Source organism: Cupressus sempervirens, chromosome 7 (genome assembly GCF_028749045.1).
Source record: "Cupressus sempervirens isolate cs-2001-9-10 chromosome 7, ASM2874904v1, whole genome shotgun sequence".
NCBI classification, from domain to species: Eukaryota; Viridiplantae; Streptophyta; class Pinopsida; order Cupressales; family Cupressaceae; genus Cupressus; species Cupressus sempervirens.
Window position 1 is genome coordinate 191487688 of NC_143124.1, and position 18227 is coordinate 191505914.

The 18227-nt window shown below is 38.9% G+C and overlaps 1 protein-coding gene across 1 annotated transcript in view; it reads left to right on the forward strand.

Moving 5' to 3' along the window:
• The window catches only part of LOC149546141 (Pseudouridine synthase family protein), a 229558-nt gene that overhangs the window by 142432 nt on the left and 68899 nt on the right, over positions 1–18227 (forward strand). The window contains exon 13 of the mRNA XM_089791026.1: positions 2982–3046. Coding sequence (XP_089647152.1) covers positions 2982–3046 — 65 coding nt within the window. The remainder of the gene's footprint in view (positions 1–2981; positions 3047–18227) is intronic.

The window sequence follows — 18227 nt, forward strand, 5'->3', positions numbered from 1 at the left end:
TATGCAAGGCTAATTGAATTAGGCTTACTAGGTTTTCCTATAGAAACTTAACAAGTTTGTTTGTACAAAGTCCATTTAGCTATTATCAAACTGGAATCTAACCAGCCTATTTTGATGCCATGAAAGGTGTGAAATCATTGAGATCCTAGTTGGTGGAGGAGTTGTGGTAGTTGTCCTTTGTAAGGAGCAAATTACTAGGTCAAGAAGGTTATGCGAGGTAGCAATCTAGAAGTCAGTTGGACTGTCTACATAGAAACCTTGGGAAGGTTTAGACAAATCCTCAATGGGTCCTTCGGAAGGCCATTTGTATCATATCCATTGGCTGGCTAGTGTGGTCTAATTGGCTATTTAAGCTTTGTTTAGAAGTAAACCACAATTTCCTCTGCATCATTTTGTCTCCTTGTACTTTCAGGTGAAGAGTACTAAAAAATGCAAACACTCTCACCACATAAGCAAGTTGCCTCTCTCAAACATAGAGGAAGATTTCAATTTGATTGTGAGCTTGTTGCAATCTCTCCAAGTGTTGGCACGATTGTCATTGATGGTAAATCCATGTTGTTGTAGTTGTATTAAAAAAGGAGATGAAAGCTCCTTATATAGATTTGCAAAGATAATGCTTCTAAAAGAAACAATCGTGAACTAAAGACAAAAATAGAAACTACCTTATAAACTAAAGACTAACTAAAATATGACGATTAAAGAAACACTGTAATATTATAATGCCCTCCCTTAATGGTCATCATCTAATTGCCATCTTTTGGTCACAAATTCTTCAAAACATTTTGATGTTGTTGAGATCCTTCCTGGATCTGTAGAATGTCATTGACCAAGAGTAGCCAAAAATTATCTAGAAAAGAATAGAGAAGGGTGTCCCCTTCTTAAAAATGCTTTGCAACAAGAGACAAAAGCTTGCCACTTACTCTGCCACTGAAATGAGGCTGACACTTACTTTGACACTAAGATGAGTCTTCCACTAACCCTCCCAAAATCAAAAAAACATTTGACCATAAATCATCATTAAAAAAATCCAACCTTATGTTGGATAATGAAGCTGCTCTTCCCTGGGGATAGAGACAAACACTGAGAATAGCTAACATGGTATTAAGGAAATATAGGCAAACCCTCTAGACTTTGTAGATAAGCATGAGGCCCCAAAACAAACTGCAAAAAGCCATAATCTTTTAGGAGAAAAATTAGGAAACCAAACATGATTTTTGAGGTGAATAATCAATCAAACTAGACAAAAGAATCCGAGACATAGATCAACATACAGAGCATCATTTTGAGGAAAAAAGAGTGGAACCCAACAAATAAATTTTGAGGTAAAAATTGCGAACCGACAAAGGAATCCCATGGAACTGTGTGAATTATAGAATCAAATGTATTTTGAGGGAAAAATTATGAAAACCCATCAAATAAATTTTTAATGAAAATAATTATGAAAATCCATCAAAAAAATCTTCCTACGGCAAAACATGAGACTTTGCATGGTAATGCAAGAACATGCAACTCACAAGAAGCACATGCAAGCAATATGCAAGTACATGCAACTCATATGGAACCTTCGAAAATCAGAGATTTTGACCCAAACCAAGAAATCATGCAATTAAAACCTCAACTAGACTTGCAATTCTTAGCAAAAATCTTCGAAGACAAACTAAAAATCTCATATAATACCTCATAACGATTTTTTATTTCAAAAATTAAAAAGAAAATGTCTGGAAAAAATTTCAGATCAAAAGAGGCTTGAATTTTTCTTAAAAAGTTTGCCAAATTTTATAAAATTCCATTGACTGGCTTTGATACCATTTTACGGTAAATTGATGCTGTTGTAGTTGTATTGAACAAAGGAGATGAAAGCTCCATATATAGATTTACAAAGACGATATCTCTGGAAGAAAACAATCTTGAACTAAAGACTGAAATCGAAACTACCTAATAAACTAAAGACTAACGAAGATGACAATTAAAGAAACATTATAATATCCTAATAAACAGGGTTGTTCCTGAAGACAACATTTGTAGTGACAAATCTGTTTACCAACAAGTTTTCAGTTTTATAAGTTGTAGATTTTGAAGTATATCCAATGCGATCTGTATTTTGTATTTGATGTACTTAATATTAGTTTGTACTGATGGATTGGACTATGATATCAGACATTATAGGGAAGTCAACCTATAATGATAAACTGTATATAAAAGATATGGATGGACTGAATATAATCGATGGATTTGGATGCAAAGTGTACTGATTAGAATCCCGGTACAGACTTTGTATTGGAATCATCTCCATCTTTAACTACAGAAGCTAGCAGCTTAAGAGCAATTGTATTATTTGAAGTTTGGCATTTGATAATTAAGAAATATGATCCACTCAGGCCTTAGCACTCATATATAGTAAAAACCTAATTTTGAACTGCTTAATGCAAAGGTTGCTATCCCTATTTATTCAGTTTCAAGACAATATAGTCAAATACGTATTAGAAGCTTGAGAAGGGGTGGCCAGTCTCAGAGGGATATTTTTGAGTGCCTGGGATTGTCGAAGTTGGTTGACCATGTTGTGCAGGTCACCCTTTTATGGAGATTATCAAATTATGCACTGCCTATTTTACTGTGGTTGATGGAGATGCCAGTCTTTTTTCTGATATAGATTAGTGTCAAGCCAGGAATACAACATTAAATGAACTGACCCACCATGATTGGGTAGAATAGTTGGCTTGTTACTTCTAATATTGTCCCTTCTAGCGTTTTTACATGATTACATGCGATTTCTATCTACATTCTATAAATTCCTGTCAATTTAGTGTGGTCATTTGTGAACATTAACATAAATTATTGATTTTTAAAGTCCCTTTGCTAATTTTGTATTATGAATATAGATATAAGACTAGGGTATGAGTTCTATATCATAAGTTGACATACAGATGCTTGAATTTTTTCATAGATATTGGATGGATGTTACATGTGTTTTTCCTTTTCAGGTATGTGCATAGCTATCAAAGCTATTTGTGGAATCATGCTGCCAGTGCAAGAGTTCAGAAATATGGTGAGGTTTCCATAGGATTCTTTTTATGTTCACTGACAAGGTGAAGGTAGTTTACAGTTAAATGTTTGATAGTGATAGAAAATGTATGTACCATGCTATTGGAACATAGAGAACAGAGAAATTATGTGGAAAGCAGTTGAGACAGTTAACATATTCTTAGTTGTTTTGATGTATCTGTAATCATAGTTACTATGTTTGGAATTTCAAATGTGTTTGGGGCGGGAAAAAATCCTACAGTTCTTAAAATTATGTGTGTGGAAAGCCAACTTGGCTAGGATCATCAATTAAAAAAAATGGACATAATTATGATTTTATCAAAAAATACAATTTAACTGTGAATAACTTGCTGCTTGCCCTTATCCTTTAATTTTTTTTTTCCCTTTTTGTTTTTTCATATTGAGCGTCATTATGATTACAATTTTTTGTTGTGGGCATTTTTAAAGGCAGAAGGATGTTTGATGAGGCGACATCTTGCTGGATTGGAAATACAAAAGATATGAAGTTAAATTCTAAACATGGGACACTAACATTAAAATATTGTTATTTCATTTTTTGCAATCGGGTTAGAATTTTTATTTAAAATCTATACCAACCCTAAATATTTATAAACTATGTAAAATTTAAACAAAGGCCTTGAACTTTAAACTGTAAATTGGAAACAATGTCTTGTCGTTGTAATTTTAAGGGACAGTGAAAGTTTTGTAGAGTTTAATTTACAGTGTAATGATGAATTTTTGTTTTAATCCTAAACCAGAAAAATTGGAAATACAAAGCTAACTGCTCTACTACAAAGACTAACCCTACATATTTTTTGCTTTAATATTAAGGGATATGTTTAAATTGAATTTGAGAGCTTCTGGATTTAATTGTGTATATATTTCTTAATCAATGTTTCCAGTCATACTCTATGCTTCATCATTAGGACAGTGAGCCGATCTCTCTTTACGATGAATCCTGGAGTATGAACCGAAATGTGGATACAAAAAATAAACACAGTTAAATCATGAAGCTCTCAAATTCAATAAATATGCACTGTGGAATTCTGATGTCTTTAATTGATATGTTTATATTCCATATATTAACCTTAATTGCTAACCGTAAACTATTATGTACACCACATTAATGTTAAATTTAGGAAGTAGAAATAAGATGTTGCAACAAATGAAATCACGAAATAAAAACATTTAGATCACAAATGTCATGCATCGGCCGACGGGTCCCTTCGGTAGAAGTCTTGTCATGTAGCCGATGGGTAAAATAGTTTGTAGCGGGTATAATGTACCTGGCCGACTGATACCTTCGGGAAGGTTCGTCGGAAAGTATTTATAAACCCTTCGGGAAGCATTGTAGTCATCATTATCATATGAGAAAAACATGATGTACTGTTGGTATATGCGAATAATAATAAGAGTTCTGCTGTTTGCTGTTTGGTGTTCGTGTCTATTTCCTGTGCGTGTTGCTTAATTAATCCATACGGTAAACATTTAAAAAAAAAAAAAAAATTTAAAACATTTAAAAAAAGAAAAAAGAAAAAAGAAAGAAGACAAAAAGCACCGTACGGTTTTCCATAACTTAAGTACGGATTTAATAGCACCGTACGGTTTTCCATGTTATAAAGTCTGACCGTACGGCTTTCTTGATGTACGATTTTCCATGTTATAAAGTCTGACCGTACGACTTTCTTAATGTACGGTTTTCCATGTTATAGGTCTGACCGTACGGCTTTCTTGATGTACAGGCTTCTTTGATGTTTGATCGTACGATTTTCCTTGATGTACGGCTTTCCTTGATACTTTTGTGTGTACGGAAATCTCCACTAATTGTACATTTTTCAGGGAGTACGGATTCCATTAGAAATGCATCCCTGTGGTGTATGGATTTCAAAAAGAGTGGAACTGAAGGCAATGTACGGATTTTCCTGGAGCCTTGAGTAATACAGATTTTAATAGGCGATGTATGGATTTTGAAACAATAATGCAACATACTGTACGGATTCTGCATTTTTCTCAGGCGTGCAACGAATGCAACCACCGTACGGATTTGAGGAGGGAAATTGTGGTACGGATTTGTGGTCTTTTTGAGGTACGGCTTTGTTATTTGATTCTTCTTCTAACTTCTGCATTGGATGGATTTTCAATCTCCTCCTGTGTGTACGAATTGTGAAAATCATGTCAAGGGTGGCAATTTACCATACATATTTTTGAAAGAACTCTTCATCGTACAGACTTGGAAGAATTCTTCACTGTACGGATTTGGGAGACCGTTAGAAAAAGATAAATATAATTAATGGAGTCTGCAGGTAAACGGCAATCGAAAAAACAATTAGCACAGTCCAAACTTGTGGAAGGCAGGAGCATGGCAGGTACAGGTAATTTGAATGAAGGCTCGAGCAGTGGCAAGGAGAAGCGCAAGACCATAGCACCTGCAGTAGCTGAAGTCACACCACAGAGTATACAATTTGAGGGATTAAATAGAATGGATTGCCGGAAATGGTGGCAAGAAACCCCTGATGACCATCCAGTCAAAGCAAGCATCAGAAGAGCACAGGTTGAATGGGCCATTCAGATGCCGTATTTTTGCATTAGAGAGTATGAAGGGTATCTGCGTACCATTATTGAAACATATGGCAGAGCCTCTCGCAGAAGCACATTTCAGTATCTGGGATGGAACTTAGTGGTATCATTCAAAGCAGCAGATTTCACACGGGTTTTTGGCATTCCAGGGCAGCAGGGCAGAAAGATTCAGCCGAAGAAAATTCCAAAGGATGGAAAACTATTTTTAATCAAATTAGTGTGTGGAGATTTGACTGAAGCAGAACAGGCGGCATTAGCCGAGACATCAAAGGGGAGGGGTTTAAAGAAAATCGACATTCCGGAAGGGCCATGGCGGTGTCTGATGGACTTAGTCAAAAGCAGGCTCACGGGATCCTCTAGGGCATCGAATATCACATTTCCGTAGGTGTCCATGATGAACGGCATAATGACTGGGAAAGTGTATGATTGGGCGTCTGTGCTGGCTGAACGGATGCATGAATTCATGACTCTCCAGCACAAGACCTTCTATATGCCCCATTACGCCATTGGTCTATTCTTGGATGCTGTAGCACGGGTGATTCCAATGGAGGAGATTGAGGCACAGCTTGGACCACTGGCTCCAGGAGAACCTCCTATCATGCAATGGAAGCACTTGGACACAATCTCTGGGCAGAAGGGTTCAGCATGTCAAAAGAGGCCCCGGATGGACATGGCAGATGATACTGACAGCGGCCGACAGGAGACATCTTCTGAGCAGGATAGTGTGGAGGAAGAAGAAGGCGAGGGCGAGGATAATGAAGCGGTCTAGATTGTCACGGCTACCCCCTTGCTATTTCTGCGTACTACGGTTCCTATGACTTCCGAGTTGTTACCCCGAGGCATACACATGGCTCACATTCCAGGATTTGGGCAGACTCGACGACCGATATTGATGACTGGAGGATCCCACCAGGCAGTCACACTAGCCGCACCATGGCAACATGGGGTACGGCCTTCTCCTGTCCGGCCGGGGGCAGGATTTATGGTCGGCTTTGCCCACCTGGCCGCACCCGTCGACCGAGAGACTTCTTCAGCTCCTGAAGCACTTTCGGTAGCAGCACTCGTGGCGTCTACCATAAGTCAGCCAACAACAGTTGTTACAGTAGCACAGTCAGCAAAAGGTCAGGCACTTCCAGTAGAGAACGTACTAGACGGAGGAGTACAAGAGTGTACGGACCCAGTGCAGCCAGAGGTCATGGATAGAGCCACTGTTTTTCTGAGGCAGCAGTTCCGACTTGTCCCTGACAGGCGTGGCCCGTCCATTCAGTCCCCCAGCTATTTCGGAGTAGCACCTGTACCAGAGCCTCAGTCTCAGGAGGAGGGAATGCCACATGCCGAGATTGCGCCGACAGTAGAGGAGGCGGCACCGGATGTGGGCATGGCTCCCGCTGATGAGGAAGACAATAGTGATCCCGAATGGTCATTCGAGGACTTCGCCAAGGAGGATTACGGGTTGGATGAGGACAGGTGTAGGGACTACCTCAAGACTATGAAGTCTGCATTGAAGAAGGGGCATGATGTGGCCATTCAGGCTCTCACTTGGCGAAGGGAGTGGCATTTGATTCGAGCGTATATTCGTGGGATTTGTCCTAAGCGATTTCAAACTTGTTTTGTAGATAGAGGTTGGCCGGCAGTTGAGACACCAGAGATGTTGGCAGATTGGGCCACTGAGCCAGAATTGGGACCGAGTGACACTCCAATGATGAAGTTGGCACATGAGATCATGGGACTGTACAAAGAAGTTTACTATGCGCGGCAGCGCACGGAGGCGGATAGGGCAGCAGACAGTGTTGCAGCTTAGAGATCTTTAGCAGTTGAAAAAGAGGCAAGAGAAAAGTTAGCCACTAATTTGGCCGACAAGCAGGCAGCATGGGCAGCAGAGCGGGCAAAACTCTTGAAGGATATGGCAGCAGTGGTACAGGAGAAGGACGCAGCTATCCGGGATAAAGATGCAGCAAAGCATGAGTTACAGTTGGCCAAGAGACAGGCTATGGATGCTGCGCTTCTATTGAAAGAGGCCGTAGAAGTTAATTCACAGATTCAGACAGATCTGCGCATCCGGACTGACCAGGTGTATGAGTTGCGTCGTCAACAACACTCCTCTGGTACCCCTCCTTCTCTCTAGTATTTCTTTTTTCTTGATTGTGGGTTGTCTCCTAATTTTGATAGTCGTCAGGAGATGACTTTTCTTTTTGGGGGGGATGATGTCATGCATCGGCCGATGGGTCCCTTCGGTAGAAGTCTTGTTATGTAGCCGATGGGTAAAACAGTTTGTAGCGGGTATAATGTACCTGGCCGACCGATACCTTCAGGAAGGTTCGTCGGAAAGTATTTATAACCCCTTCGGGAAGCATTGTAGTCATCATTATCATATGAGAAAAGCATGATGTACTGTTGGTATATGTGAATAATAATAAGAGTTCTGCTGTTTGCTGTTTGGTGTTCGTGTCTATTTCCTGTGCGCGTTGCTTAATTAATCCATACGGTAAACAACACAAAGCTTTTATCTTGGAAAAGACCCTTCTCACTGAGGGAAACAACCCAACCCACAAAAAAATTATGATGCCTTTATTTAGATTCATTATCTCAATCAAAAGCTTGTTCCTTATTGATGTCACAGCTTAATAGTCAGTAAGCCTTTTTGCAAAATAATCAAGACCACTCAATGGTCATATGATTACAGAAATAAAATAATTGCAGCTAGATGCAAATGCATAAGAATTACTTGTAATTGCTCCAACAGAGCGTAGAACAAAACTGACTGCAAAACTTATATAGAATGGTTGAATCTTTGCTGAAAATAACCCCCAGCACAATCTCGGATATGTTCTGAATAAACTTCACCACACACGAACAACCACACAAATGCTAGGAAGAAGAATGGTATACCAAGAGTGATCTTTCTTAAACGGCCAAGTTGTTGCTGTTACAAGCTAATGTCCGCCATTAAAAAAATGGAATGACATGCTCATTAAGAGTGTCATATGAGCAAATGAGAACCATTGGCGTTAAAACATTAATCAGCGATGTGTCATATCTAAGTTACCACATTCGCTGCCTAGACATGGAATTCACAACTCGGTTTGCATCAAATTCGAATTCGGTTCACATTCATTCCAAATTTGACGTCTGACTAAAAAATTCTGTTTAAATTATTTTCAGTGACTTTTTCCCATCCTATGTGACCCCGGATGGAATTTGAGTGAATGTGGAGTGAATTTGCATGCCACGTCAGTGATTTTGACTTTTCTAAATCTTTTCTTATTCTGTTTAAGTCTATGACCGCTGCGATTCCTGACTGAAATGACATCTCATAAATTTGACACGTAGACAATACTGCCAAAATGTGATTGGGTATATTTATGCGACTGGAAATAGAGTTTGAGCAGTTTTAAATTGTCTTATAATCATTTTTGGACTTTTCTGTGCATATTGTCCTTGTGCGTTGCCAATATTGCCATAATTGTTTTAGAAATCAGTACAAATACTCGCGGGAGCTGACCTTCGTGTCTCTATTCTCTTAGAATGTTTGCAGCGAATGCCTTGACGTATTCCAAATTATGGGAATTCTTTGTGACTCTTTCCATTAACATCGACATTTTTAAATGTAGAACGACATATGTAATTGTATTTTAATATAAAGTTTTCTCAGTTTCTGAAAGCTGCGTGCGTGGGTGAAAAGAAGGCTGTGTAGTGCTTACAAATAGAGATAATAGGATTATCCGTGTTTGTGTACTATTTATTTCTAAGAATCAGGAGGAGCTGAAGCATATATATAGTATGAACGAACCCAAAATGAGTCGGAACCCAACCCCCAAAAAATTGGACGAATTTTGAACACGAATCTTGAACCCGCATCCGTACCAGAATCCAAACTGGCAACCTAGCTACATATTAAAATGGCACACACGATAGATGAATCTGCATAACTTCAAAAATAGCTACAAGCTCTTTAATGATGCCAAGACAACATAGAGAGTACACATGGCACTGCTTAGTCAGCACACGCATAATAAATAAGATACTCTCCTGCCATGATAGAGTTATAAATGATGAAACAGAATATACTCATTGAGGGAGTTCAAACCAAGAGAATTTGAATGCCATGCCACCAACCAAGAGAAGAAGGAGCCACGAAGACATAAGATAGGACAGCGAGAAAAAGAGGATTGATGAACAATAGATATATGGTGTCAATGCACCTATGAAACACGTACATGACTAGCATCAGATATATATGTGCAGAAAAGAAATGAATGAAGATTTGTATCGCTGCTACATAATTCAACCTTCCCTCTTAGCAAGAGAGAGATCTTCACTTTTGCATCTCATGATAAGTGTACACAGCTGCAACCAAAGAAAATATCAACACCAAAATGTTGTCATAGATTTTCTCAACAAATTTTTTTATCTCAGCATAACAACTCACCATAGCTACTCCTAGAGGTAGATACAAAAATAAATAAAAAACCAACAAATTAAGTCATCACTCCTAGAGGTAGACATAAAAAAGAATAAAACAACAACAAATTAAGTCATCGAGTCACATACATGACTTCCACTATGGCTACTCCCAAAGGGTGGATCCACCATAGCTACTCCCAAAGGGTGGAACAAGGGATTTCACCTTGAACTTTTCTGATAGAGAAGAACTATTAACATGGGATTGCACCTCAAACTTCTCTTGTAGAGAGGAACTCATTAACAAGGGATTGCACCTTGATCTTCTCTCACATGAAAGAACTCAGTAACAAGGGATTGCACCTTGAACTTCTCTCACAGAGAAGAACTTAGTAACAAGAGATTGCACCTCGAACTTCTCTCACAGAGAAAAACTCATTAACAAGGGATTACACCTTGAACTTCTCTCATAGAGAAAAACTCAATAATATATGAAAAGAAGTATCGAAGCTGAGACTGTCTCTTAACAAGAGCATCGTTCTCCATTAAACCAAGCTTATCTCGGAAGTAACAAAACTTCACTCTCGGAAGTGGCTTGGTTTGAATGTTTGGACAGATGTTCTTGAGTTCAACCCCTTTCCTTTGAACCATGTCCCTCAAACAATGGTATTTAATTTCCACATGTTTGGTTATGTCATGAAAAATTGGATTAATTCTGTTAGCCAACAGATTTGTCCTTCGGAAAGAAATGTAAATAATGACTCAATATACCTGGAAAGAAGAACAAAATGTGCTAACAGTTGGATAGATTATCATTGCATTGATAATCTTCCTCTGAATTGAGAGGTATAACTCCCTCATAAAAGATATTCAACAAATTAAATAACAAAGCGTATCTTTAACCTGAAGATACGAAGGACTTTTTGACATTCATTAAGAAACATTAAATGAATGTGATTATAAGATTGGATAACTTAAACAGGACTGAAAATAGGTAGGAAGCCACAAGACTTGCCTGTTTAACCTTTCAATATCATAGAGGAGAAAGAGAGAAAATGATATTCTATTCCGTAAACCATGAATGACAATGCAAGACTGCATCTAAAACATGAAAGGGATTACCAAATGATTCATTCCAATCAAAGAATTAGATCTTCAGATCACAAGGTCTGATAAACCTAATCTATCTTTATTATAAATGCATAACAGAAAACCATAAGATTGACCTATCCCTGCAATTACAAATGGATTACAGAAAATAAAACAAGACTCCATCCCCTATTACATTCAATACACAGGAAAATGTATTCCCCTTTCCAGCTGCAGCCTCAGGACTGTTGGGTCAGAAAAAGAAGAACCCTTGAATCGACTTTCAGTTGCATATTTATCATCTCTTCCTATCAGTTCTCTTTCAGTTACAAAAACTAATTCTTGGACATCATATCCCCTTCACCAATATTTTGAAAATTTTATAATGTTTGGTTCCAAGAACATTATTTGGATATGACCAGTATAATTACAGTTTGAGATTATTATACAACACACACATAACATATGCTCCGTGCCTTCTTAGAGGAAAAACTTTAATTTGCAAAATTGGCTAAGTTGTTGTAAGTACAAAAATACAAAGTTTATCAAGACAATGTCTTTGACACTTCACGTTGAGATGCTTCTCAAGATAACTTTATTTATGTTGTCATGGCATGTCGGGGAGAAACTAAAATATGATCGACTCATGGAGATTCTGCCAATCTGCACAAAAGGGAAAAGCTTGGAACATACCAGACATCCTTCAATTATGACTCGGTTGCTATGATGATTCGCAAGGCCAACATGTGCTTGACTAGTAACATGTAAAGAAGATAGTTGTTACTAAGAACATCGTGTCTCCAGTCTCACCCTTTTGATATGAATGACTACTACCTTTTAATGTTTGGGTTCATGACACATGGGCTGTTGTATTAGGTACCGTGTGTGAATGTATCTCACTTTGTGACCATTGATTCTTATTCTGATACTATCTGCTTCACGCAGGTTCTAGTTGCAATACAATGCCCGTGCCTCCATTATGAACATATTTGACATCTTCGAATCGAGAATTTGCATTCATGGTGGTGTTCGCATTTTGTCAAATAGTTTGCATGGATTCGTGTGGGTTGATGTCATGGCCTGCGGTCTGCCATAGCAATGTTGCAAGGCAACAAACTTTCTTCAATCTTGTTAGCAACCTAAGAAATTAGAGAAGCCAGAGTTATGCGGAGGTCTTAATTCCATTTGGGGGTGAAGACTTATCAATATCTTCACCATACTGGCAGCAACTCCTATGCTTCAATTGCCGACATGTGGCAGTCAACTTTCCAAGATCATTAAAACTAGATGCTTTATTTATTATTGCCTCGTTACTAAGGCATTTGGTCTGCCCTGATTGGAGATGTTTTGTGAAACAGTTCGTGGGGGCAACCCTTGTATCTGAAGCCCGATTTCATTCCTTTCATGTCTTTATTGCTAACTCAATAACAACTGTTATAACTATTCCCATGGCAAGGAGACACATTGGGGATGAACTAAGTTGAAGTCAACACAAGCATATTGGTCTTTCAAAATCTCTATGACTTGGCACATATCGATTAGATGATCTCTTTGATGCATGTGCAGTCATAATGGTCATTGTCTTCCACTATTTTGAACATACCTGAGATGACGTTCTATCAAACAATTCATATGAATTGTTTGTGTGCCCCACGAATTTGTCGAATTTGGTCTGATTTGAATCACCATGAAAGCTCTTTACTACACTTATCAGGCTTGGCTAAGATGTTATACATCATCGAAATTTCTTCAAGCACAGGTTGAGGTGTCGAACATGATGAGACTTTTGCAATTGCATTGGGTTTTGGCTGTAGAAGGTGAAATATAATGAACAACATCAAATAAGATGGAACCAACTTCTCCATGTCCAGGCATTCGGAACTGAACACGGACTAACCGATGTTAATTTTAAACCTTATGTCATGCTTAATAGAAAATCATGTTGTCATTAACATTGTTTCACTTTCCATCTTAACTGACTTATTCACAGTAGTGTACACAATAAGTACGAAAATTATGTGCACTGCAATATTGTGAGTTTACCCCATAATGGTTGTCAATTGTAAAGAAATTTCAAATATATGTTGGATTAACCCATCAATGACAAGACTTCTTTATGTAGACTTCGTGCAATTCATATTCACAAATCTTTCTGAGAATTCAATAGTGGTGAGTTGCACATTGCGATCTGTGATTTTGAAGGTGATCTTGAGTTTTGGAACTGACCTGCTAATCTGAATCTAGAGACCTGAAGTGAATTGAACCTTGTGGGTTTCACACTTTGAAAACTTGATCGGGACTCTCATACCAATAGTTTGAACACCAAAACTTGAACTTTGCCGTTGAGCATTACTATTTTGAACTGGATCTGCATTTGGGAGCTTGCACTCGGAGAGATGATTTGCATATTGAGTTCTCAAGCTTGAACTATGTTTCTGCAAATTCGGACTCAAATTCTGAATTGGTGAGCCTGAGCTCTACATTTGAAACTTCAAAATCTGAACCTTGAAACTGAATACGAAATCAGTTTTGAACTTTGAGCTTGAACCTTTGAACTTTGAGGTTCAAAGTTTAGGTTCAACGTACCCCCAAAACACTGTCTTCTTCACAAGTTATAGTCTACAAAATCATCATTAGTAGTAAAAGTCAACTAAAACATTAAAGATGATTTAGAGATTCTTCCCATGGGGCCAATTTTCAAAGTTTAAAAAGCATGTGCTAAAAGCGTGCTTACAAATTCAAAGCTTCACACAACTTTGGTTATCACACATAATTAATGTAGGTTCCAATGGCCTTACTTTGAGCTACACAAGATTGCTTGTTGTTGCACCAGGTTTTTGTCCCATAGGGATTCGTTGCATATGAGAGTAACTTGAAATGTAACAAAAGAACAAAGATTGTAATGCTTTAGAGAACCTACAAGCTTCTTTATTGATTCATCAAAAGTTTATAATATCTGCCACAACTCCGACAATGCCTGCCACAACTCTGACAATGCCGACAATTGCTCTATATCATCATGATGTCTCACGTGTGTAATTACATAACATATATAGAGGTCAAAGGGTGGCAATGCCAAGTGTTGCGACCATCCCAACTACCTACCCTTTGACTAACAAACAATTACTGACAATTAATAATTACTTGACAATATCATCCCCTTAAAAAAGAAAGTTATCTTCTGACAATGCATAATAAAATGGGATAATGACAAACTAGACAAAAGAAATCATGACCGAGTAGGGAGTTGAGAGGGTGTCCATGTAAAGAAGGGCTTGATGGAGGGGTGTCTACCCAGAGCTCGCAATTGGTACACCTCTGTTTGTATCATCAAGTTCCTCTCAACCATTGACTATTGCTCCATAGCTGTGTTGACCATAAAAGTAGCCTCCAGAATCTCCTTATCTTTCTTATTTGCTTTTTCCATGGCACCGACTCGACGAGTCCCAATCATGGCTTGTTCTGCACACTCTTACAGTTGGGTTGCCATTACTTCTGTCCTTTCATTTTCTGCATCTTGTCGTGCCATCATAGCGGCCTTCTCTACTATCCATGCAACCCTCTTCCTGGCCAACTCAACTCTTTGTTGCACAAATACTTTGCCACCTCTTGGAACCGGGTGGACAACTTCTCCTGACCAGTCGCTACTACAAGTCAATGAACCTTAGCCCTAGATGCCACATGCTAGGTCCTCCATTTGTAGTAACCCTCATAGTAGGTCTACTTGATCTTGCTCAACATTGCCTAGACTCGAGTCTCTACACCATGGGGAAGACCCCAACTTTCCAACATCTCTGAAGTCTTTTTGGTTGGCCAACTGTGGGATCATATCATCTTTGAAATTCTCAGTCACAACCTCCACTCACAAACTACAACAGTTAATCTGTCTGTCGCTCTACCATCGTGTGACCTTGTACCTGAGCAAAGACCACCATCCTCTGCGCTCCATCCGCCAAATGTGTGACATACTTCTCCAAGTCACTCAACTACTCTGAAGGCTCCAAAATTCCCATGTCCTTAGAAGTCGTTGCCAACTGCCTAACTGGTAATCTCTCCCTTTCCAACCGCCTAACGATAGGGGAACTCTCTCTCTAGATCAACTATCTTGTGAGGGGGTATCTCCTACCATGGTTAGAGGGTAGTGGTGGCAACTTGTGCCATAGTTGCCATATGGAAATAGGTGAGTCGAGTGCTCATGTCTATCCATGCCTGAGATGAAGTTCTACCAACCAACATCTTTGTTGGCTTCTCTACCTCCACCACACCATCCCGCTAGACCTTTGCAATCGCGTGGTGCTCCATGACTACTAGTTCGGTCCTAACTATCACCACTTCCTTAGCCTCAACTACCTCTATAGCTATATTGAGCATCTTTAGCTGCAATAACTATAACTCCCTAGGAACTTCAACTACCTTATAGTGCCGAGCAACTATACCCACAACTGACTTTGTTACATTTGGCTCTTGTAGTGGGACCACCTCTATCATGTCTACTTGGAAGGTGCTATAGAAATTGGAGCCCTCAGTTGGCCAAATGTTGATATTGGTAATGCTAGCACTGTGACAGTGACTAATGTAGGTGGTGTCAATGAGGCTATCTGTGACAGAAGTGGCTAAGTAAACAAAACAATCGGACCACCACTCGAGGGTGTGGGTGTGGCCTCTTCTGCATTACTGCTGAGTTTTTTGTCTCTCCCTCAAACACCTGGCTATCTTCGCCAACCACTTGGAGACTACCTCCACTCCCTCTAGAAGCTTTAGTAGTATCGTTTCGACCATTGTTGACATCGTCCTCCGACTCAGATGTTGAGACCACTTGACTCTTTCGCTTCTGTGTTGTTGGCGCACCACCCATGTCTAAATGCCACTAGTATAGAATAAATGCTTCAATAAGTGCCGCATAGCCCCACGACTTCATCTCCAACATGTCGTGTGGTATCTGCGTGTGGGTTGTGTTTATGAAGAAGCCAACAACATAATGTGGTGCATAGTATGTCTTGTGTAGGAGCATCATGAACTCATACATCCTCTTAACGAATTGGGACACCTATTCATATACAATGCCTTTCTAGATGCCACCCACCAAGATGATCTATGGGAGTGCAATATCCAAGGCTTTGCTATAACTCGTGAGCCTACTCTTCACAACATCTATCAGACATTGTCATTCACCAGGTGCAACAAAGGATTTCTTGATTCTGCAACTCTTGGAAGTGTTGGTGATGGAATCCATCTCTTTTGGTGTTAAATTTCTGGAAATCATTTTCATTATTTTCTCTTTGTCCTTTCTCAACATCTTTTTCACCTTTGAATCAATCTTTCTTTCTTTACTTCGTGGAATGCCAAAAAACCTTGTGAAGTTCGTTGTTGAGAAAGTGATGGTGAGGGTGTGTCAAAAATATTCAAAACTGCTCTGGTGACTATGTCTATCAAAGATATCTATCTATCATCATCTTGAATGCTCCATCATAATCCCAAATGTAGAAGAATCGATATTTGTATTGCCTAATGCACCTCTGCTCGTCTAATGTGTTACGTGGCAACGTTAGTCTTTGGTGTATCCTACCACTACTTTTTGCACTGCAACCCATTCAACCCTTCAAATACTACACTCTTTGGCATAATATCGTCCTTTGGGGCTTAGGCTTGCGTTTGCACCTTCGACCTCACATCCCTTTTGTCTTGAGTACATGTGTATTCTTTCTGCAACTTTCACACTTGAGGGAAAAACCCTTACAATTATGTTCATACCAGAAGAACAATTGGATGGTGACTGCAATTGCTTCTTCTAATCCTTCTTTCTTGGTGCTCCAAAATTCATCAATAACTATCTGGTTTTATTTTGTTTAATGCAATAAAATTCAGTTAGGGTTATATCGCCTGTTTCTCCGTATTTTGTGTGTAGAATCTCAACAACCTTCTTGTATATGGACATATGTACAGTCTAGTTTGCTTTAGTTGCATTTTTATAAATTGTTGGTAGCATCCAACTAGCAGTTATAGACTTAGCATTTCCTTCTGATTCTTCAACCCATGCTTGTGTCTCTTATCCTTTGCACAATAGTGTTTTTGTTTATTAAATTTTCAATTCATTGTATGGTGGCTGCTTGTAGATGATGCTTTTACTCCAATGTATGCATATTTACTAATAGTCTATGGTTGCTAAAGTTGTTTTTTAAGCACAAGAAATAAATCTCGTTTTAGTCAGCAACACCTTATGCCATAGGCTATCACCACACAACATCTCCCTATCCTTCATAGGCACTTTAGAACTCTCTCAAACTTCTTTTGCTTAGCTTATTTGTCCACCGCCATAGGACCTTCGAGTTTGTTGAATGATACTTGGTGCTATGTGCCCTTATTTGTTGTACAAACTTTTTTTGTTCAAGTCTTCAAATAATGTTTATCCCTTTCTTCATGCTTGACTTATACTGCTGTGGGGACTATGGTTTGTTTTCCGTGTAGCTCTCCTTTCTTCTTCGACATTGCGTGCTACTAGGCTCTTTCTCTTTACCATTTGTCGGATATGCACTTCTTTTATTTTATTTCGGTCTTGGCAATATACATATTTTGCTCGTCGACCCCCTCCATACAATCTTCGTCTTCCCTTCCTCTTCTTCACCATATGGCTTATGTGGCTTGTACGATCTTATCCTCTTGTGACTTTTTGACTCGCTCTATAGGGCCTTTATTACTCTCTATATCCTTTCGCTGTTTGCAACTACCATGGGTTTATATTTTTACTACTGTATGGTGTCATCCATGTACAATGTCTTGTCACCAAGTTGTTTGCCTTCCTTTTCGTAGGGCTCAATTGTTTTATTTATTTCTTAAAATTATTTTTATGTTTGTAAATTTAAAAACACATTTACCTCTTGATGGGTCTCTCGGGCTGAACTAGGTTGCTCCTCTAACGCTCATTATACAATGCCAATTTTGAATCGTTTACCACATTTGAAACCTCCCGCCTGTCTAATGTCCACAACTTGATTGCTATGTTTTCTGCAACTTCACGGATTTTGTAGGGGCCTAACCCCAGGTTTAATCTTGTTTTTCTTATTGTACACTAACACATGTTGTCTCGGGGTAAATCACATCCATCTCAAATGTTTATTATG